The sequence below is a fragment of the Procambarus clarkii genome, chromosome 21, assembly GCF_040958095.1.
Source record: "Procambarus clarkii isolate CNS0578487 chromosome 21, FALCON_Pclarkii_2.0, whole genome shotgun sequence".
NCBI lineage: Eukaryota > Metazoa > Arthropoda > Malacostraca > Decapoda > Cambaridae > Procambarus > Procambarus clarkii.
In genome coordinates, this window is record NC_091170.1 from 23,461,693 (window position 1) to 23,487,162 (window position 25,470).

The 25,470-nt window shown below is 42.0% G+C and overlaps 1 protein-coding gene across 1 annotated transcript; it reads right to left on the bottom strand.

Moving 5' to 3' along the window:
• Window positions 1-241: 241 nt before the first annotated feature.
• On the bottom strand, window positions 242-25,470 carry LOC138367202 (fap1 adhesin-like). The gene is made up of 10 exons (XM_069328608.1): window positions 25,176-25,470; window positions 24,672-24,905; window positions 24,219-24,422; window positions 23,716-23,921; window positions 23,436-23,592; window positions 22,726-22,980; window positions 21,773-21,976; window positions 21,092-21,228; window positions 20,680-21,025; window positions 242-633 (listed from the first exon to the last, which is right to left on the bottom strand). The coding sequence occupies exons 1-10, from the start codon at window positions 25,468-25,470 to the stop codon at window positions 242-244; spliced, it is 2,430 nt and encodes an 809-aa protein (XP_069184709.1).

Below are 25,470 nucleotides of genomic sequence, written 5' to 3' on the forward strand. Positions count from 1 at the left end.
CATCAAGTCTCTCAGCGACACCATCTACACTCTCAGCGACACCATCTACACTCTCAGCCACACCATCAACACTCTCAGCGACACCATCTACACTCTCAGCCACACCATCTACACTCTCAGCCACACCGTCTACACTCTCAGCCACACCAACTACACTCTCAATTACACCATCTTCACTCGCAACCACACCATCTTTACCCTTAGCCACACCATCTACATTCTCAGCGACACCATCAACACTCTAAGCCACGCCATCTACACTCTCAGTCACACCATCTACACTCTTAGCCACACCATTAACACTTTTAGCCACACCATCAACACTCTCAGCCACACCATCAAGTCTCTCAGTGACACCATCTACACTCTCAGCGACACCATCTACACTCTCAGCCACACCATCAACACTCTCAGCGACACCATCTACACTCTCAGCCACACCATCTATACTCTCAGCCACACCGTCTACACTCTGAGCCACACCAACTACACTCTCAATTACACCATCTTCACTCGCAACCACACCATCTTTACCCTTAGCCACACTATCTACACTCTCAGCGACTCCATCGACAATCTCAGCCACACCATCAACACTCTCAGCCACACCATCAACATTCTTAGCCACACCATCTGCGCTTTCAGCCACACCATCTACACTCAGTTATACCGTCAACACACTCAGCGACACCATCTACACTCTCAGCGACACCATCTACACCCTAAGGCACACCATCTGCACTCTCAGTCACATTATCTACACTCTCAGCCACATCATCTACTCTCCCCCACACCATCAACACTCTCAGCGACACCATCTACACTCTCAGCGTCACCATCTACACCCTAAGGCACACCATCTGCACTCTCATTCACACCATCTACACTCTCAGCCACACAATCTATACTCTCTCAGCTAGACCATCTGACTCTCAGCCACACCATGTACACTCTCAGCCACACCTTCTACACTCTCAGCACCACCATCTACACTGTCAGCCACACCATCTACTCTCTTAACTACACCATCTACACTCTCAGCAAAACCATCTACACTCCCAGACTCCCCATCTACACTCTCAGCGACACTATCTACACTCTCAGCGACACCATCTATACTCTCAGCCACACCACCTATGTAACACGGGTTCGGGTTCCTCTCTCTCTTCTTCCTTCTACTCCCTCTACCCGTATTCTTACTTATTATTCTCTACCAAGGGACTCCAAAACTTTTACCAAAGCCAACTCCACGCCACGTGGTCCTAAGACGATTGACCGACTTAGGATTCTACACCCAGTATGACGTGACCTAAGCTCTGAGCAAAACCCTAGAGTCGCCTCTATGCTGCCACCACCAGACCAGCTCTACAGAGCAATGATCGAGGTCTGGATCGATCACGCTAATTAATCAACCTTGGGGCTTGATCCCCACTAGTAGTTTATAACCTCGGAAACTTGAGTGTGGAATTAATTAGATGGGGATGATGAATTCCGATCCGATGTTAGAATCGGCGCCCAATGCAACTCTACCTCGTGTGGACCACGTGACCAGGACAAGTTTACACATAACCAAATGGAAACAATAAAATGCAAATTAATAACAAATTTAATTTATTAAAAGAAAACTAAAACAAAATCTAAATGTGTTCACTCCCTATCACTTTAACACTCCCTACTTGACCTGAATGGCAAATGAGAAGACTATTTCTATACATAACCATAGCAACTATACCTCTATATTTTCCAGCTAAGATGTTGGGCTGGTCTTGGGGAGAGGTAAGATGTTTGACCTCTCCCAGCTGCTCGGCAGATCACACTGATTTTTTCCTTGTCTGGACTACCCCAGACAGAGTATTGTATCCTTCCGCCTAGTCAAAGTTCTACCCAGTTACTAGCAAGGTTTAAGTTATAACAATTAACCTCTGTTTGTACTGAATTGATCCAGACTGGTTGAATTATTTTACTGAAATAAATTACACAAGCCTCTAACGGCAGAGCTGTTCCCGATCACAAAAATGGTTATTAAAACTTTGAGAAATAGTAGACCTGTCAACCCCTGATGACCTATGACCGCCGGTCACTCCGCTTTAAAAGTTAGATCTGATTCGTGACGTCACTGATGGTGACTTAAACTCAATAATTAGAATACTCTTGATATTGTATCCAGTACTATTATACAATACAATTTTAATGCAAAATGAATAAAGGCTAATTTTCTCTAAATTACTGAATACTATAGGATGGTTCATTATACGCAGCTATGAACAAAGATGCCCGCCATTTGTGACTCAGACCTGCTAATTCCCAGGGGACTGGGCGTTGTTGAGAGGTCAGGTCCCTACTCGAACTTCTGGAACCTTCTGGAATAATTCTTACAACAGCCTAGTTTGTTACAACCCCCCCGCACAAGCACTTAGTAAACCTTGTTAATTTGTTAAAATTCACGAGGTTTAGTATCCAAACCCACAATTCAACTCATGCCACAAACAAAAGCTAACCTAACTAATAAAATGCGACAAATAATAGTCCAACATCATAATAAACCTGTTCATATTTCATAAATTTCTCAGCTGTCAACTGACAGCAATCCTCTAACATCAGGAAACATACATCCTATCCTTACTGACATAGCTAAATAACATGTCCCTACTCTACCATCAAAAACTAGCTATTAAACTCTTGGCTCTTCACTAGCCAAGTCCATGTGTCCTCTAGAGCCGGCCACACCGTGCTCAAACAAACATTAAAGTTATATCATCAGACTGAACTTTCAGTCATCCGGGAGCGTACTACGGAACTATCAGGTACACATCCGTGTACTAACCACTCCCCATCAATGTCAACCTTGACATGTTAAGGAACACACCTAACGTTTATTACATGTATCTAAAAAAAATATAAAAAAAATCCTATACTATATCACAGGTTTCAGCTGACTGTACAGCCAAGTGTTCTCACTCACTAGAAGTGTCAATGTTTATATTGGTCCGCCTCTCCTGTGTTCAAACATTCTGAAAAAAATAGCACAACATAATTTTCCATAACCGTTTGTTCTGGGCTGAGACAATTACACAGGGGCTTCGATTTTGATTACTGACCAATTTATAGAGTAAAATTTTCATATCCCACCGCTGCCACCATTGTAACACGGGTTCGGGTTCCTCTCTCTCTTCTTCCTTCTACTCCCTCTACCCGTATTCTTACTTATTATTCTCTACCAAGGGACTCCAAAACTTTTACCAAAGCCAACTCCACGCCACGTGGTCCTAAGACGATTGACCGACTTAGGATTCTACACCCAGTATGACGTGACCTAAGCTCTGAGCAAAACCCTAGAGTCGCCTCTATGCTGCCACCACCAGACCAGCTCTACAGAGCAATGATCGAGGTCTGGATCGATCACGCTAATTAATCAACCTTGGGGCTTGATCCCCACTAGTAGTTTATAACCTCGGAAACTTGAGTGTGGAATTAATTAGATGGGGATGATGAATTCCGATCCGATGTTAGAATCGGCGCCCAATGCAACTCTACCTCGTGTGGACCACGTGACCAGGACAAGTTTACACATAACCAAATGGAAACAATAAAATGCAAATTAATAACAAATTTAATTTATTAAAAGAAAACTAAAACAAAATCTAAATGTGTTCACTCCCTATCACTTTAACACTCCCTACTTGACCTGAATGGCAAATGAGAAGACTATTTCTATACATAACCATAGCAACTATACCTCTATATTTTCCAGCTAAGATGTTGGGCTGGTCTTGGGGAGAGGTAAGATGTTTGACCTCTCCCAGCTGCTCGGCAGATCACACTGATTTTTTCCTTGTCTGGACTACCCCAGACAGAGTATTGTATCCTTCCGCCTAGTCAAAGTTCTACCCAGTTACTAGCAAGGTTTAAGTTATAACAATTAACCTCTGTTTGTACTGAATTGATCCAGACTGGTTGAATTATTTTACTGAAATAAATTACACAAGCCTCTAACGGCAGAGCTGTTCCCGATCACAAAAATGGTTATTAAAACTTTGAGAAATAGTAGACCTGTCAACCCCTGATGACCTATGACCGCCGGTCACTCCGCTTTAAAAGTTAGATCTGATTCGTGACGTCACTGATGGTGACTTAAACTCAATAATTAGAATACTCTTGATATTGTATCCAGTACTATTATACAATACAATTTTAATGCAAAATGAATAAAGGCTAATTTTCTCTAAATTACTGAATACTATAGGATGGTTCATTATACGCAGCTATGAACAAAGATGCCCGCCATTTGTGACTCAGACCTGCTAATTCCCAGGGGACTGGGCGTTGTTGAGAGGTCAGGTCCCTACTCGAACTTCTGGAACCTTCTGGAATAATTCTTACAACAGCCTAGTTTGTTACAACCCCCCCGCACAAGCACTTAGTAAACCTTGTTAATTTGTTAAAATTCACGAGGTTTAGTATCCAAACCCACAATTCAACTCATGCCACAAACAGAAGCTAACCTAACTAATAAAATGCGACAAATAATAGTCCAACATCATAATAAACCTGTTCATATTTCATAAATTTCTCAGCTGTCAACTGACAGCAATCCTCTAACATCAGGAAACATACATCCTATCCTTACTGACATAGCTAAATAACATGTCCCTACTCTACCATCAAAAACTAGCTATTAAACTCTTGGCTCTTCACTAGCCAAGTCCATGTGTCCTCTAGAGCCGGCCACACCGTGCTCAAACAAACATTAAAGTTATATCATCAGACTGAACTTTCAGTCATCCGGGAGCGTACTACGGAACTATCAGGTACACATCCGTGTACTAACCACTCCCCATCAATGTCAACCTTGACATGTTAAGGAACACACCTAACGTTTATTACATGTATCTAAAAAAAATATAAAAAAAATCCTATACTATATCACAGGTTTCAGCTGACTGTACAGCCAAGTGTTCTCACTCACTAGAAGTGTCAATGTTTATATTGGTCCGCCTCTCCTGTGTTCAAACATTCTGAAAAAAATAGCACAACATAATTTTCCATAACCGTTTGTTCTGGGCTGAGACAATTACACAGGGGCTTCGATTTTGATTACTGACCAATTTATAGAGTAAAATTTTCATATCCCACCGCTGCCACCATTGTAACACGGGTTCGGGTTCCTCTCTCTCTTCTTCCTTCTACTCCCTCTACCCGTATTCTTACTTATTATTCTCTACCAAGGGACTCCAAAACTTTTACCAAAGCCAACTCCACGCCACGTGGTCCTAAGACGATTGACCGACTTAGGATTCTACACCCAGTATGACGTGACCTAAGCTCTGAGCAAAACCCTAGAGTCGCCTCTATGCTGCCACCACCAGACCAGCTCTACAGAGCAATGATCGAGGTCTGGATCGATCACGCTAATTAATCAACCTTGGGGCTTGATCCCCACTAGTAGTTTATAACCTCGGAAACTTGAGTGTGGAATTAATTAGATGGGGATGATGAATTCCGATCCGATGTTAGAATCGGCGCCCAATGCAACTCTACCTCGTGTGGACCACGTGACCAGGACAAGTTTACACATAACCAAATGGAAACAATAAAATGCAAATTAATAACAAATTTAATTTATTAAAAGAAAACTAAAACAAAATCTAAATGTGTTCACTCCCTATCACTTTAACACTCCCTACTTGACCTGAATGGCAAATGAGAAGACTATTTCTATACATAACCATAGCAACTATACCTCTATATTTTCCAGCTAAGATGTTGGGCTGGTCTTGGGGAGAGGTAAGATGTTTGACCTCTCCCAGCTGCTCGGCAGATCACACTGATTTTTTCCTTGTCTGGACTACCCCAGACAGAGTATTGTATCCTTCCGCCTAGTCAAAGTTCTACCCAGTTACTAGCAAGGTTTAAGTTATAACAATTAACCTCTGTTTGTACTGAATTGATCCAGACTGGTTGAATTATTTTACTGAAATAAATTACACAAGCCTCTAACGGCAGAGCTGTTCCCGATCACAAAAATGGTTATTAAAACTTTGAGAAATAGTAGACCTGTCAACCCCTGATGACCTATGACCGCCGGTCACTCCGCTTTAAAAGTTAGATCTGATTCGTGACGTCACTGATGGTGACTTAAACTCAATAATTAGAATACTCTTGATATTGTATCCAGTACTATTATACAATACAATTTTAATGCAAAATGAATAAAGGCTAATTTTCTCTAAATTACTGAATACTATAGGATGGTTCATTATACGCAGCTATGAACAAAGATGCCCGCCATTTGTGACTCAGACCTGCTAATTCCCAGGGGACTGGGCGTTGTTGAGAGGTCAGGTCCCTACTCGAACTTCTGGAACCTTCTGGAATAATTCTTACAACAGCCTAGTTTGTTACAACCCCCCCGCACAAGCACTTAGTAAACCTTGTTAATTTGTTAAAATTCACGAGGTTTAGTATCCAAACCCACAATTCAACTCATGCCACAAACAGAAGCTAACCTAACTAATAAAATGCGACAAATAATAGTCCAACATCATAATAAACCTGTTCATATTTCATAAATTTCTCAGCTGTCAACTGACAGCAATCCTCTAACATCAGGAAACATACATCCTATCCTTACTGACATAGCTAAATAACATGTCCCTACTCTACCATCAAAAACTAGCTATTAAACTCTTGGCTCTTCACTAGCCAAGTCCATGTGTCCTCTAGAGCCGGCCACACCGTGCTCAAACAAACATTAAAGTTATATCATCAGACTGAACTTTCAGTCATCCGGGAGCGTACTACGGAACTATCAGGTACACATCCGTGTACTAACCACTCCCCATCAATGTCAACCTTGACATGTTAAGGAACACACCTAACGTTTATTACATGTATCTAAAAAAAATATAAAAAAAATCCTATACTATATCACAGGTTTCAGCTGACTGTACAGCCAAGTGTTCTCACTCACTAGAAGTGTCAATGTTTATATTGGTCCGCCTCTCCTGTGTTCAAACATTCTGAAAAAAATAGCACAACATAATTTTCCATAACCGTTTGTTCTGGGCTGAGACAATTACACAGGGGCTTCGATTTTGATTACTGACCAATTTATAGAGTAAAATTTTCATATCCCACCGCTGCCACCATTGTAACACGGGTTCGGGTTCCTCTCTCTCTTCTTCCTTCTACTCCCTCTACCCGTATTCTTACTTATTATTCTCTACCAAGGGACTCCAAAACTTTTACCAAAGCCAACTCCACGCCACGTGGTCCTAAGACGATTGACCGACTTAGGATTCTACACCCAGTATGACGTGACCTAAGCTCTGAGCAAAACCCTAGAGTCGCCTCTATGCTGCCACCACCAGACCAGCTCTACAGAGCAATGATCGAGGTCTGGATCGATCACGCTAATTAATCAACCTTGGGGCTTGATCCCCACTAGTAGTTTATAACCTCGGAAACTTGAGTGTGGAATTAATTAGATGGGGATGATGAATTCTGATCCGATGTTAGAATCGGCGCCCAATGCAACTCTACCTCGTGTGGACCACGTGACCAGGACAAGTTTACACATAACCAAATGGAAACAATAAAATGCAAATTAATAACAAATTTAATTTATTAAAAGAAAACTAAAACAAAATCTAAATGTGTTCACTCCCTATCACTTTAACACTCCCTACTTGACCTGAATGGCAAATGAGAAGACTATTTCTATACATAACCATAGCAACTATACCTCTATATTTTCCAGCTAAGATGTTGGGCTGGTCTTGGGGAGAGGTAAGATGTTTGACCTCTCCCAGCTGCTCGGCAGATCACACTGATTTTTTCCTTGTCTGGACTACCCCAGACAGAGTATTGTATCCTTCCGCCTAGTCAAAGTTCTACCCAGTTACTAGCAAGGTTTAAGTTATAACAATTAACCTCTGTTTGTACTGAATTGATCCAGACTGGTTGAATTATTTTACTGAAATAAATTACACAAGCCTCTAACGGCAGAGCTGTTCCCGATCACAAAAATGGTTATTAAAACTTTGAGAAATAGTAGACCTGTCAACCCCTGATGACCTATGACCGCCGGTCACTCCGCTTTAAAAGTTAGATCTGATTCGTGACGTCACTGATGGTGACTTAAACTCAATAATTAGAATACTCTTGATATTGTATCCAGTACTATTATACAATACAATTTTAATGCAAAATGAATAAAGGCTAATTTTCTCTAAATTACTGAATACTATAGGATGGTTCATTATACGCAGCTATGAACAAAGATGCCCGCCATTTGTGACTCAGACCTGCTAATTCCCAGGGGACTGGGCGTTGTTGAGAGGTCAGGTCCCTACTCGAACTTCTGGAACCTTCTGGAATAATTCTTACAACAGCCTAGTTTGTTACAACCCCCCCGCACAAGCACTTAGTAAACCTTGTTAATTTGTTAAAATTCACGAGGTTTAGTATCCAAACCCACAATTCAACTCATGCCACAAACAAAAGCTAACCTAACTAATAAAATGCGACAAATAATAGTCCAACATCATAATAAACCTGTTCATATTTCATAAATTTCTCAGCTGTCAACTGACAGCAATCCTCTAACATCAGGAAACATACATCCTATCCTTACTGACATAGCTAAATAACATGTCCCTACTCTACCATCAAAAACTAGCTATTAAACTCTTGGCTCTTCACTAGCCAAGTCCATGTGTCCTCTAGAGCCGGCCACACCGTGCTCAAACAAACATTAAAGTTATATCATCAGACTGAACTTTCAGTCATCCGGGAGCGTACTACGGAACTATCAGGTACACATCCGTGTAATAACCACTCCCCATCAATGTCAACCTTGACATGTTAAGGAACACACCTAACGTTTATTACATGTATCTAAAAAAAATATAAAAAAAATCCTATACTATATCACAGGTTTCAGCTGACTGTACAGCCAAGTGTTCTCACTCACTAGAAGTGTCAATGTTTATATTGGTCCGCCTCTCCTGTGTTCAAACATTCTGAAAAAAATAGCACAACATAATTTTCCATAACCGTTTGTTCTGGGCTGAGACAATTACACAGGGGCTTCGATTTTGATTACTGACCAATTTATAGAGTAAAATTTTCATATCCCACCGCTGCCACCATTGTAACACGGGTTCGGGTTCCTCTCTCTCTTCTTCCTTCTACTCCCTCTACCCGTATTCTTACTTATTATTCTCTACCAAGGGACTCCAAAACTTTTACCAAAGCCAACTCCACGCCACGTGGTCCTAAGACGATTGACCGACTTAGGATTCTACACCCAGTATGACGTGACCTAAGCTCTGAGCAAAACCCTAGAGTCGCCTCTATGCTGCCACCACCAGACCAGCTCTACAGAGCAATGATCGAGGTCTGGATCGATCACGCTAATTAATCAACCTTGGGGCTTGATCCCCACTAGTAGTTTATAACCTCGGAAACTTGAGTGTGGAATTAATTAGATGGGGATGATGAATTCCGATCCGATGTTAGAATCGGCGCCCAATGCAACTCTACCTCGTGTGGACCACGTGACCAGGACAAGTTTACACATAACCAAATGGAAACAATAAAATGCAAATTAATAACAAATTTAATTTATTAAAAGAAAACTAAAACAAAATCTAAATGTGTTCACTCCCTATCACTTTAACACTCCCTACTTGACCTGAATGGCAAATGAGAAGACTATTTCTATACATAACCATAGCAACTATACCTCTATATTTTCCAGCTAAGATGTTGGGCTGGTCTTGGGGAGAGGTAAGATGTTTGACCTCTCCCAGCTGCTCGGCAGATCACACTGATTTTTTCCTTGTCTGGACTACCCCAGACAGAGTATTGTATCCTTCCGCCTAGTCAAAGTTCTACCCAGTTACTAGCAAGGTTTAAGTTATAACAATTAACCTCTGTTTGTACTGAATTGATCCAGACTGGTTGAATTATTTTACTGAAATAAATTACACAAGCCTCTAACGGCAGAGCTGTTCCCGATCACAAAAATGGTTATTAAACTTTGAGAAATAGTAGACCTGTCAACCCCTGATGACCTATGACCGCCGGTCACTCCGCTTTAAAAGTTAGATCTGATTCGTGACGTCACTGATGGTGACTTAAACTCAATAATTAGAATACTCTTGATATTGTATCCAGTACTATTATACAATACAATTTTAATGCAAAATGAATAAAGGCTAATTTTCTCTAAATTACTGAATACTATAGGATGGTTCATTATACGCAGCTATGAACAAAGATGCCCGCCATTTGTGACTCAGACCTGCTAATTCCCAGGGGACTGGGCGTTGTTGAGAGGTCAGGTCCCTACTCGAACTTCTGGAACCTTCTGGAATAATTCTTACAACAGCCTAGTTTGTTACAACCCCCCCGCACAAGCACTTAGTAAACCTTGTTAATTTGTTAAAATTCACGAGGTTTAGTATCCAAACCCACAATTCAACTCATGCCACAAACAAAAGCTAACCTAACTAATAAAATGCGACAAATAATAGTCCAACATCATAATAAACCTGTTCATATTTCATAAATTTCTCAGCTGTCAACTGACAGCAATCCTCTAACATCAGGAAACATACATCCTATCCTTACTGACATAGCTAAATAACATGTCCCTACTCTACCATCAAAAACTAGCTATTAAACTCTTGGCTCTTCACTAGCCAAGTCCATGTGTCCTCTAGAGCCGGCCACACCGTGCTCAAACAAACATTAAAGTTATATCATCAGACTGAACTTTCAGTCATCCGGGAGCGTACTACGGAACTATCAGGTACACATCCGTGTACTAACCACTCCCCATCAATGTCAACCTTGACATGTTAAGGAACACACCTAACGTTTATTACATGTATCTAAAAAAAATATAAAAAAAATCCTATACTATATCACAGGTTTCAGCTGACTGTACAGCCAAGTGTTCTCACTCACTAGAAGTGTCAATGTTTATATTGGTCCGCCTCTCCTGTGTTCAAACATTCTGAAAAAAATAGCACAACATAATTTTCCATAACCGTTTGTTCTGGGCTGAGACAATTACACAGGGGCTTCGATTTTGATTACTGACCAATTTATAGAGTAAAATTTTCATATCCCACCGCTGCCACCATTGTAACACGGGTTCGGGTTCCTCTCTCTCTTCTTCCTTCTACTCCCTCTACCCGTATTCTTACTTATTATTCTCTACCAAGGGACTCCAAAACTTTTACCAAAGCCAACTCCACGCCACGTGGTCCTAAGACGATTGACCGACTTAGGATTCTACACCCAGTATGACGTGACCTAAGCTCTGAGCAAAACCCTAGAGTCGCCTCTATGCTGCCACCACCAGACCAGCTCTACAGAGCAATGATCGAGGTCTGGATCGATCACGCTAATTAATCAACCTTGGGGCTTGATCCCCACTAGTAGTTTATAACCTCGGAAACTTGAGTGTGGAATTAATTAGATGGGGATGATGAATTCCGATCCGATGTTAGAATCGGCGCCCAATGCAACTCTACCTCGTGTGGACCACGTGACCAGGACAAGTTTACACATAACCAAATGGAAACAATAAAATGCAAATTAATAACAAATTTAATTTATTAAAAGAAAACTAAAACAAAATCTAAATGTGTTCACTCCCTATCACTTTAACACTCCCTACTTGACCTGAATGGCAAATGAGAAGACTATTTCTATACATAACCATAGCAACTATACCTCTATATTTTCCAGCTAAGATGTTGGGCTGGTCTTGGGGAGAGGTAAGATGTTTGACCTCTCCCAGCTGCTCGGCAGATCACACTGATTTTTTCCTTGTCTGGACTACCCCAGACAGAGTATTGTATCCTTCCGCCTAGTCAAAGTTCTACCCAGTTACTAGCAAGGTTTAAGTTATAACAATTAACCTCTGTTTGTACTGAATTGATCCAGACTGGTTGAATTATTTTACTGAAATAAATTACACAAGCCTCTAACGGCAGAGCTGTTCCCGATCACAAAAATGGTTATTAAAACTTTGAGAAATAGTAGACCTGTCAACCCCTGATGACCTATGACCGCCGGTCACTCCGCTTTAAAAGTTAGATCTGATTCGTGACGTCACTGATGGTGACTTAAACTCAATAATTAGAATACTCTTGATATTGTATCCAGTACTATTATACAATACAATTTTAATGCAAAATGAATAAAGGCTAATTTTCTCTAAATTACTGAATACTATAGGATGGTTCATTATACGCAGCTATGAACAAAGATGCCCGCCATTTGTGACTCAGACCTGCTAATTCCCAGGGGACTGGGCGTTGTTGAGAGGTCAGGTCCCTACTCGAACTTCTGGAACCTTCTGGAATAATTCTTACAACAGCCTAGTTTGTTACAACCCCCCCGCACAAGCACTTAGTAAACCTTGTTAATTTGTTAAAATTCACGAGGTTTAGTATCCAAACCCACAATTCAACTCATGCCACAAACAAAAGCTAACCTAACTATAAAATGCGACAAATAATAGTCCAACATCATAATAAACCTGTTCATATTTCATAAATTTCTCAGCTGTCAACTGACAGCAATCCTCTAACATCAGGAAACATACATCCTATCCTTACTGACATAGCTAAATAACATGTCCCTACTCTACCATCAAAAACTAGCTATTAAACTCTTGGCTCTTCACTAGCCAAGTCCATGTGTCCTCTAGAGCCGGCCACACCGTGCTCAAACAAACATTAAAGTTATATCATCAGACTGAACTTTCAGTCATCCGGGAGCGTACTACGGAACTATCAGGTACACATCCGTGTAATAACCACTCCCCATCAATGTCAACCTTGACATGTTAAGGAACACACCTAACGTTTATTACATGTATCTAAAAAAAATATAAAAAAAATCCTATACTATATCACAGGTTTCAGCTGACTGTACAGCCAAGTGTTCTCACTCACTAGAAGTGTCAATGTTTATATTGGTCCGCCTCTCCTGTGTTCAAACATTCTGAAAAAAATAGCACAACATAATTTTCCATAACCGTTTGTTCTGGGCTGAGACAATTACACAGGGGCTTCGATTTTGATTACTGACCAATTTATAGAGTAAAATTTTCATATCCCACCGCTGCCACCATTGTAACACGGGTTCGGGTTCCTCTCTCTCTTCTTCCTTCTACTCCCTCTACCCGTATTCTTACTTATTATTCTCTACCAAGGGACTCCAAAACTTTTACCAAAGCCAACTCCACGCCACGTGGTCCTAAGACGATTGACCGACTTAGGATTCTACACCCAGTATGACGTGACCTAAGCTCTGAGCAAAACCCTAGAGTCGCCTCTATGCTGCCACCACCAGACCAGCTCTACAGAGCAATGATCGAGGTCTGGATCGATCACGCTAATTAATCAACCTTGGGGCTTGATCCCCACTAGTAGTTTATAACCTCGGAAACTTGAGTGTGGAATTAATTAGATGGGGATGATGAATTCCGATCCGATGTTAGAATCGGCGCCCAATGCAACTCTACCTCGTGTGGACCACGTGACCAGGACAAGTTTACACATAACCAAATGGAAACAATAAAATGCAAATTAATAACAAATTTAATTTATTAAAAGAAAACTAAAACAAAATCTAAATGTGTTCACTCCCTATCACTTTAACACTCCCTACTTGACCTGAATGGCAAATGAGAAGACTATTTCTATACATAACCATAGCAACTATACCTCTATATTTTCCAGCTAAGATGTTGGGCTGGTCTTGGGGAGAGGTAAGATGTTTGACCTCTCCCAGCTGCTCGGCAGATCACACTGATTTTTTCCTTGTCTGGACTACCCCAGACAGAGTATTGTATCCTTCCGCCTAGTCAAAGTTCTACCCAGTTACTAGCAAGGTTTAAGTTATAACAATTAACCTCTGTTTGTACTGAATTGATCCAGACTGGTTGAATTATTTTACTGAAATAAATTACACAAGCCTCTAACGGCAGAGCTGTTCCCGATCACAAAAATGGTTATTAAAACTTTGAGAAATAGTAGACCTGTCAACCCCTGATGACCTATGACCGCCGGTCACTCCGCTTTAAAAGTTAGATCTGATTCGTGACGTCACTGATGGTGACTTAAACTCAATAATTAGAATACTCTTGATATTGTATCCAGTACTATTATACAATACAATTTTAATGCAAAATGAATAAAGGCTAATTTTCTCTAAATTACTGAATACTATAGGATGGTTCATTATACGCAGCTATGAACAAAGATGCCCGCCATTTGTGACTCAGACCTGCTAATTCCCAGGGGACTGGGCGTTGTTGAGAGGTCAGGTCCCTACTCGAACTTCTGGAACCTTCTGGAATAATTCTTACAACAGCCTAGTTTGTTACAACCCCCCCGCACAAGCACTTAGTAAACCTTGTTAATTTGTTAAAATTCACGAGGTTTAGTATCCAAACCCACAATTCAACTCATGCCACAAACAAAAGCTAACCTAACTAATAAAATGCGACAAATAATAGTCCAACATCATAATAAACCTGTTCATATTTCATAAATTTCTCAGCTGTCAACTGACAGCAATCCTCTAACATCAGGAAACATACATCCTATCCTTACTGACATAGCTAAATAACATGTCCCTACTCTACCATCAAAAACTAGCTATTAAACTCTTGGCTCTTCACTAGCCAAGTCCATGTGTCCTCTAGAGCCGGCCACACCGTGCTCAAACAAACATTAAAGTTATATCATCAGACTGAACTTTCAGTCATCCGGGAGCGTACTACGGAACTATCAGGTACACATCCGTGTAATAACCACTCCCCATCAATGTCAACCTTGACATGTTAAGGAACACACCTAACGTTTATTACATGTATCTAAAAAAAATATAAAAAAAATCCTATACTATATCACAGGTTTCAGCTGACTGTACAGCCAAGTGTTCTCACTCACTAGAAGTGTCAATGTTTATATTGGTCCGCCTCTCCTGTGTTCAAACATTCTGAAAAAAATAGCACAACATAATTTTCCATAACCGTTTGTTCTGGGCTGAGACAATTACACAGGGGCTTCGATTTTGATTACTGACCAATTTATAGAGTAAAATTTTCATATCCCACCGCTGCCACCATTGTAACACGGGTTCGGGTTCCTCTCTCTCTTCTTCCTTCTACTCCCTCTACCCGTATTCTTACTTATTATTCTCTACCAAGGGACTCCAAAACTTTTACCAAAGCCAACTCCACGCCACGTGGTCCTAAGACGATTGACCGACTTAGGATTCTACACCCAGTATGACGTGACCTAAGCTCTGAGCAAAACCCTAGAGTCGCCTCTATGCTGCCACCACCAGACCAGCTCTACAGAGCAATGATCGAGGTCTGGATCGATCACGCTAATTAATCAACCTTGGGGCTTGATCCCCACTAGTAGTTTATAACCTCGGAAACTTGAGTGTGGAATTAATTAGATGGGGATGATGAATTCCGATCCGATGTTAGAATCGGCGCCCAATGCAACTCTACCTCGTGTGGACCACGTGACCAGGACAAGTTTACACATAACCAAATGGAAACAATAAAATGCAAATTAATAACAAATTTAATTTATTAAAAGAAAACTAAAACAAAATCTAAATGTGTTCACTCCCTATCACTTTAACACTCCCTACTTGACCTGAATGGCAAATGAGAAGACTATTTCTATACATAACCATAGCAACTATACCTCTATATTTTCCAGCTAAGATGTTGGGCTGGTCTTGGGGAGAGGTAAGATGTTTGACCTCTCCCAGCTGCTCGGCAGATCACACTGATTTTTTCCTTGTCTGGACTACCCCAGACAGAGTATTGTATCCTTCCGCCTAGTCAAAGTTCTACCCAGTTACTAGCAAGGTTTAAGTTATAACAATTAACCTCTGTTTGTACTGAATTGATCCAGACTGGTTGAATTATTTTACTGAAATAAATTACACAAGCCTCTAACGGCAGAGCTGTTCCCGATCACAAAAATGGTTATTAAAACTTTGAGAAATAGTAGACCTGTCAACCCCTGATGACCTATGACCGCCGGTCACTCCGCTTTAAAAGTTAGATCTGATTCGTGACGTCACTGATGGTGACTTAAACTCAATAATTAGAATACTCTTGATATTGTATCCAGTACTATTATACAATACAATTTTAATGCAAAATGAATAAAGGCTAATTTTCTCTAAATTACTGAATACTATAGGATGGTTCATTATACGCAGCTATGAACAAAGATGCCCGCCATTTGTGACTCAGACCTGCTAATTCCCAGGGGACTGGGCGTTGTTGAGAGGTCAGGTCCCTACTCGAACTTCTGGAACCTTCTGGAATAATTCTTACAACAGCCTAGTTTGTTACAACCCCCCCGCACAAGCACTTAGTAAACCTTGTTAATTTGTTAAAATTCACGAGGTTTAGTATCCAAACCCACAATTCAACTCATGCCACAAACAAAAGCTAACCTAACTAATAAAATGCGACAAATAATAGTCCAACATCATAATAAACCTGTTCATATTTCATAAATTTCTCAGCTGTCAACTGACAGCAATCCTCTAACATCAGGAAACATACATCCTATCCTTACTGACATAGCTAAATAACATGTCCCTACTCTACCATCAAAAACTAGCTATTAAACTCTTGGCTCTTCACTAGCCAAGTCCATGTGTCCTCTAGAGCCGGCCACACCGTGCTCAAACAAACATTAAAGTTATATCATCAGACTGAACTTTCAGTCATCCGGGAGCGTACTACGGAACTATCAGGTACACATCCGTGTACTAACCACTCCCCATCAATGTCAACCTTGACATGTTAAGGAACACACCTAACGTTTATTACATGTATCTAAAAAAAATATAAAAAAAATCCTATACTATATCACAGGTTTCAGCTGACTGTACAGCCAAGTGTTCTCACTCACTAGAAGTGTCAATGTTTATATTGGTCCGCCTCTCCTGTGTTCAAACATTCTGAAAAAAATAGCACAACATAATTTTCCATAACCGTTTGTTCTGGGCTGAGACAATTACACAGGGGCTTCGATTTTGATTACTGACCAATTTATAGAGTAAAATTTTCATATCCCACCGCTGCCACCATTGTAACACGGGTTCGGGTTCCTCTCTCTCTTCTTCCTTCTACTCCCTCTACCCGTATTCTTACTTATTATTCTCTACCAAGGGACTCCAAAACTTTTACCAAAGCCAACTCCACGCCACGTGGTCCTAAGACGATTGACCGACTTAGGATTCTACACCCAGTATGACGTGACCTAAGCTCTGAGCAAAACCCTAGAGTCGCCTCTATGCTGCCACCACCAGACCAGCTCTACAGAGCAATGATCGAGGTCTGGATCGATCACGCTAATTAATCAACCTTGGGGCTTGATCCCCACTAGTAGTTTATAACCTCGGAAACTTGAGTGTGGAATTAATTAGATGGGGATGATGAATTCCGATCCGATGTTAGAATCGGCGCCCAATGCAACTCTACCTCGTGTGGACCACGTGACCAGGACAAGTTTACACATAACCAAATGGAAACAATAAAATGCAAATTAATAACAAATTTAATTTATTAAAAGAAAACTAAAACAAAATCTAAATGTGTTCACTCCCTATCACTTTAACACTCCCTACTTGACCTGAATGGCAAATGAGAAGACTATTTCTATACATAACCATAGCAACTATACCTCTATATTTTCCAGCTAAGATGTTGGGCTGGTCTTGGGGAGAGGTAAGATGTTTGACCTCTCCCAGCTGCTCGGCAGATCACACTGATTTTTTCCTTGTCTGGACTACCCCAGACAGAGTATTGTATCCTTCCGCCTAGTCAAAGTTCTACCCAGTTACTAGCAAGGTTTAAGTTATAACAATTAACCTCTGTTTGTACTGAATTGATCCAGACTGGTTGAATTATTTTACTGAAATAAATTACACAAGCCTCTAACGGCAGAGCTGTTCCCGATCACAAAAATGGTTATTAAAACTTTGAGAAATAGTAGACCTGTCAACCCCTGATGACCTATGACCGCCGGTCACTCCGCTTTAAAAGTTAGATCTGATTCGTGACGTCACTGATGGTGACTTAAACTCAATAATTAGAATACTCTTGATATTGTATCCAGTACTATTATACAATACAATTTTAATGCAAAATGAATAAAGGCTAATTTTCTCTAAATTACTGAATACTATAGGATGGTTCATTATACGCAGCTATGAACAAAGATGCCCGCCATTTGTGACTCAGACCTGCTAATTCCCAGGGGACTGGGCGTTGTTGAGAGGTCAGGTCCCTACTCGAACTTCTGGAACCTTCTGGAATAATTCTTACAACAGCCTAGTTTGTTACAACCCCCCCGCACAAGCACTTAGTAAACCTTGTTAATTTGTTAAAATTCACGAGGTTTAGTATCCAAACCCACAATTCAACTCATGCCACAAACAAAAGCTAACCTAACTAATAAAATGCGACAAATAATAGTCCAACATCATAATAAACCTGTTCATATTTCATAAATTTCTCAGCTGTCAACTGACAGCAATCCTCTAACATCAGGAAACATACATCCTATCCTTACTGACATAGCTAAATAACATGTCCCTACTCTACCATCAAAAACTAGCTATTAAACTCTTGGCTCTTCACTAGCCAAGTCCATGTGTCCTCTAGAGCCGGCCACACCGTGCTCAAACAAACATTAAAGTTATATCATCAGACTGAACTTTCAGTCATCCGGGAGCGTACTACGGAACTATCAGGTACACATCCGTGTACTAACCACTCCCCATCAATGTCAACCTTGACATGTTAAGGAACACACCTAACGTTTATTACATGTATCTAAAAAAAATATAAAAAAAATCCTATACTATATCACAGGTTTCAGCTGACTGTACAGCCAAGTGTTCTCACTCACTAGAAGTGTCAATGTTTATATTGGTCCGCCTCTCCTGTGTTCAAACATTCTGAAAAAAATAGCACAACATAATTTTCCATAACCGTTTGTTCTGGGCTGAGACAATTACACAGGGGCTTCGATTTTGATTACTGACCAATTTATAGAGTAAAATTTTCATATCCCACCGCTGCCACCATTGTAACACGGGTTCGGGTTCCTCTCTCTCTTCTTCCTTCTACTCCCTCTACCCGTATTCTTACTTATTATTCTCTACCAAGGGACTCCAAAACTTTTACCAAAGCCAACTCCACGCCACGTGGTCCTAAGACGATTGACCGACTTAGGATTCTACACCCAGTATGACGTGACCTAAGCTCTGAGCAAAACCCTAGAGTCGCCTCTATGCTGCCACCACCAGACCAGCTCTACAGAGCAATGATCGAGGTCTGGATCGATCACGCTAATTAATCAACCTTGGGGCTTGATCCCCACTAGTAGTTTATAACCTCGGAAACTTGAGTGTGGAATTAATTAGATGGGGATGATGAATTCCGATCCGATGTTAGAATCGGCGCCCAATGCAACTCTACCTCGTGTGGACCACGTGACCAGGACAAGTTTACACATAACCAAATGGAAACAATAAAATGCAAATTAATAACAAATTTAATTTATTAAAAGAAAACTAAAACAAAATCTAAATGTGTTCACTCCCTATCACTTTAACACTCCCTACTTGACCTGAATGGCAAATGAGAAGACTATTTCTATACATAACCATAGCAACTATACCTCTATATTTTCCAGCTAAGATGTTGGGCTGGTCTTGGGGAGAGGTAAGATGTTTGACCTCTCCCAGCTGCTCGGCAGATCACACTGATTTTTTCCTTGTCTGGACTACCCCAGACAGAGTATTGTATCCTTCCGCCTAGTCAAAGTTCTACCCAGTTACTAGCAAGGTTTAAGTTATAACAATTAACCTCTGTTTGTACTGAATTGATCCAGACTGGTTGAATTATTTTACTGAAATAAATTACACAAGCCTCTAACGGCAGAGCTGTTCCCGATCACAAAAATGGTTATTAAAACTTTGAGAAATAGTAGACCTGTCAACCCCTGATGACCTATGACCGCCGGTCACTCCGCTTTAAAAGTTAGATCTGATTCGTGACGTCACTGATGGTGACTTAAACTCAATAATTAGAATACTCTTGATATTGTATCCAGTACTATTATACAATACAATTTTAATGCAAAATGAATAAAGGCTAATTTTCTCTAAATTACTGAATACTATAGGATGGTTCATTATACGCAGCTATGAACAAAGATGCCCGCCATTTGTGACTCAGACCTGCTAATTCCCAGGGGACTGGGCGTTGTTGAGAGGTCAGGTCCCTACTCGAACTTCTGGAACCTTCTGGAATAATTCTTACAACAGCCTAGTTTGTTACACCTACACTCTCAGTCACACCATCAACACTCTCAGCCACATCATGTACACTCTCAGCCACACCATCTACACTCTCAGCAATACAATCTACACTCTCAGCCACACCATTTACACTCTCAGCGACTCCATCTACACTCTCAGCCACACGATCTACATTCTCAGCCACACCATCAACACTCTCAGCCACACCATCTTCAATCTCAGCCACACAATCTACACTCTCAGCAACACCATCTTCACTCTATGCCACACCATCTACACTCTCAGCCACAACATCTACACTCCAAGCCACACCATCAACACTCTCAGCCACACCATTAACACTCTCAGGCACACCATCTATAATCTCAGCCACACCATTTATAATCTCTGCCACACCATTTACACTCTCAGTCACACCATCTACACTCACAGCAACACCATCTACACTCTCAGACACAACATCTACACTCACAGTAACACCATCTACACTCTCGGCAATACCATCTACATTCACAGTTACACCATCTACACTCTCATACACAAAATCTACACTCACAGCCACACCATCTACACTCTCAGCAATACCATCTACACTCACAGCATTACCATCTACACTCTCAGCAATACCATCTACACTCACAGTTACACCATCTACACTCTCATACACAACATCTACACTCACAGCCACACCATCTACACTCTCAGCAATACCATCTACACTCACAGCAACACCATCTACACTCTCAGCAATACTATCTACTCTCACAGTAACACCATCTACACTCTCAGACACAACATCTACACTCTCAGCAATACCATCTACACTCACAGTAACACCATCTACACTCTCAGACACAACATCTACATTCTCAGCCACACCATCTACACTCACAGCCACACCATCTACACTCTCAGCGACACCATCTATCCTCTCAGCTACACCATCTGCGCTCTCAGTCACACCATCTACACTCTCAGCTACACCATCTACACTCTCAGCCACTCCATTTACACTCTTAACCACACCATCTACACTCTCAACCACAACCCCTGGAAACACAAACCGAAACTGTCTCTATTTTCCGCTTGTTACAACTTGTAATAAACGTGTTACATCTTGGCTTAACGTGTTTATGAAGTATTAGAACGTTGTTACAACGTGCTATATTGGTTGTTATAACTGGTTAGGAGGTGTTAAAACTTGTCCGAACGTTGTACCAACGTCGTAGTTTCGGTGTGTGTTTGTCGGGACATCTTTTCCTTTATCCACACCATCTTCACTCTCAGTCACACCATTTACACTCTCAATCCCACCATCTTCACTCTCAGCAACACAATCTACACTCAGCTGCACGATCTTTACCCTTAGCCACACCATCTACACTCTCAGCCACATCATCTACACTCTCAATCACACCATCTACACTCTCATCCACACCATCTACGCTCTTAGCCACACCATCTACACTCGCAGCCACACCATCTAGACTCTCAACCACACCATCATTACCGTTAGTTACACCATCTACACTCTCAGCCACTCCATCAACACTCTCAGCCACACCATCTACACTCTCAGCAACACCATCAACACTCTCAGCCACACCATCTACATTCTCAGCCACACCATCCTCACTTTCAGTCACACCATCTACACTCTGAGCCACACCATCTACACTCTCAGCCACAATATCAACACTCAGCCACACCATCAACACTCTCAGCCACACCATCAACACTCTCAGCGGCACCATCTACACTCTCAGCGACACCATCTACATTCTCAGCTACACCTTCAACACTCTCACCCACACCATTTACACTCTCAGCCACACCATCTACACTCTCTGCGACACCATCTACACTCTCAGTAACACCATCTACACTATCAAATATACCATCTACACTCTCAGCAACACTATCTATACTCTCAGCTACATTATCTACACTCTAAGCCAAACCATCTACACTATCAGCCACACCATCTACACTCTCAGCCACACCATCTACACTCTCAGCCACACCATCAACACTGTCAGCCACACCATCTACACTTTCTGCCACACCATCAACATTTTTAGCCACACCATCTACGCTTTCAGCCACACCATCTACACTCAGTTATACCATCAACATTCTTAGCGACACCATCTACACTCTCAGCGACACCATCTACACTCTCAGTGACACCATCAACACTCTAAGCCACGCCATCTACACTCTCAGTCACACCATCTACACTCTTAGCCACACCATCAACACTTTCAGCTACACCATCAACACTCTCAGCGACACCATCTACACTCTCAGCCACACCATCAACACTCTCAGCGACACCATCTACACTATCAGCCACACCATCTACACTCTCAGCCACACCGTCTACATTCTCAGCCACACCAACTACACTCTCAATTACACCATCTTCACTCGCAACCACACCATCTTTACCCTTAGCCACACTATCTACACTCTCAGCGACTCCATCGACAATCTCAGCCACACCATCTACACTCTCAGCCACACCATCAACATTCTTAGCCACACCATCTACGCTTTCAGCCACACCATCTACACTCAGTTATACCGTCAACACACTCAGCGACACCATCTTCTCTCTCAGCGACACCATCTACACCCTAAGGCACACCATCTGCACTCTCAGTCACATCATCTACACTCTCAACCACATCATCTACTCTCACCCACACCATCAACACTCTCAGCGACACCATCTACACTCTCAGCGTCACCATCTACACCCTAAGGCACACCATCTGCACTCTCAGTCACACCATCTACACTCTCAGCGACACCATCTACACTCTCAGCGACACCATCAACACTCTAAGCCACGCCATCTACACTCTCAGTCACACCATCTACACTCTTAGCCACACCATCAACACTTTCAGCTACACCATCAACACTCTCAGCCACACCATCAAGTCTCTCAGCGACACCATCTACACTCTCAGCGACACCATCTACACTCTCAGCCACACCATCAACACTCTCAGCGACACCATCTACACTCTCAGCCACACCATCTACACTCTCAGCCACACCGTCTACACTCTCAGCCACACCAACTACACTCTCAATTACACCATCTTCACTCGCAACCACACCATCTTTACCCTTAGCCACACCATCTACATTCTCAGCGACACCATCAACATTCTAAGCCACGCCATCTACACTCTCAGTCACACCATCTACACTCTTAGCCACACCATTAACACTTTTAGCCACACCATCAACACTCTCAGCCACACCATCAAGTCTCTCAGCGACACCATCTACACTCTCAGCGACACCATCTACACTCTCAGCCACACCATCAACACTCTCAGCGACACCATCTACACTCTCAATTACACCATCTTCACTCGCAACCACACCATCTTTACCCTTAGCCACACTATCTACACTCTCAGCGACTCCATCGACAATCTCAGCCACACCATCTACACTCTCAGCCACACCATCAACATTCTTAGCCACACCATCTGCGCTTTCAGCCACACCAACTACACTCAGTTATACCGTCAACACACTCAGCGACACCATCTACACTCTCAGCGACACCATCTACACCCTAAGGCACACCATCTGCACTCTCAGTCAGATTATCTACACTCTCAGCCACATCATCTACTCTCCCCCACACCATCAACACTCTCAGCGACACCATCTACACTCTCAGCGTCACCATCTACACCCTAAGGCACACCATCTGCACTCTAAGTCACACCATCTACACTCTCAGCCACACAATCTATACTCTCTCAGCTAGACCATCTGACTCTCAGCCACACCATCTACACTCTCAGCCACACCTTCTACACTCTCAGCACCACCATCTACACTGTCAGCCACACTATCTACTCTCTTAACTACACCATCTACACTCTCAGCAAAACCATCTACACTCCCAGACTCCCCATCTACACTCTCAGCGACACTATCTACACTCTCAGCGACACCATATATACTCTCAGCCACACCACCTACACTCTCAGTCACACCATCAACACTCTCAGCCACATCATGTACACTCTCAGCCACACCATCTACACTCTCAGCAATACAATCTACACTCTCAGCCACACCATTTACACTCTCAGCGACTCCATCTACACTCTCAGCCACACGATCTACATTCTCAGCCACACCATCAACACTCTCAGCCACACCATCTTCAATCTCAGCCACACAATCTACACTCTCAGCAACACCATCTTCACTCTATGCCACACCATCTACACTCTCAGCCACAACATCTACACTCCAAGCTACACCATCAACACTCTCAGCCACACCATTAACACTCTCAGGCACACCATCTATAATCTCAGCCACACCATTTATAATCTCTGCCACACCATTTACACTCTCAGTCACACCATCTACACTCACAGCAACACCATCTACACTCTCATACACAAAATCTACACTCACAGTAACACCATCTACACTCTCAGCAATACCATCTACACTCACAGCAACACCATCTACACTCTCAGCAATACCATCTACACTCACAGTAACACCATCTACACTCTCAGACACAACATCTACACTCTCAGCAATACCATCTACACTCACAGCAACACCATCTACACTCTCAGCAATACTATCTACTCTCACAGTAACACCATCTACACTCTCAGACACAACATCTACACTCTCAGCAATACCATCTACACTCACAGTAACACCATCTACACTCTCAGACACAACATCTACACTCTCAGCCACACCATCTACACTCACAGCCACACCATCTACACTCTCAGCGACACCATCTATCCTCTCAGCTACACCATCTGCGCTCTCATTCACACCATCTACACTCTCAGCTACACCATCTACACTCTCAGCCACTCCATTTACACTCTTAACCACACCATCTACACTCTCAACCACAACATCTTTTCCTTTATCCACACCATCTTCACTCTCAGTCACACCATTTACACTCTCAATCCCACCATCTTCACTCTCAGCCACACAATCTACACTCAGCTGCACGATCTTTACCCTTAGCCACACCAT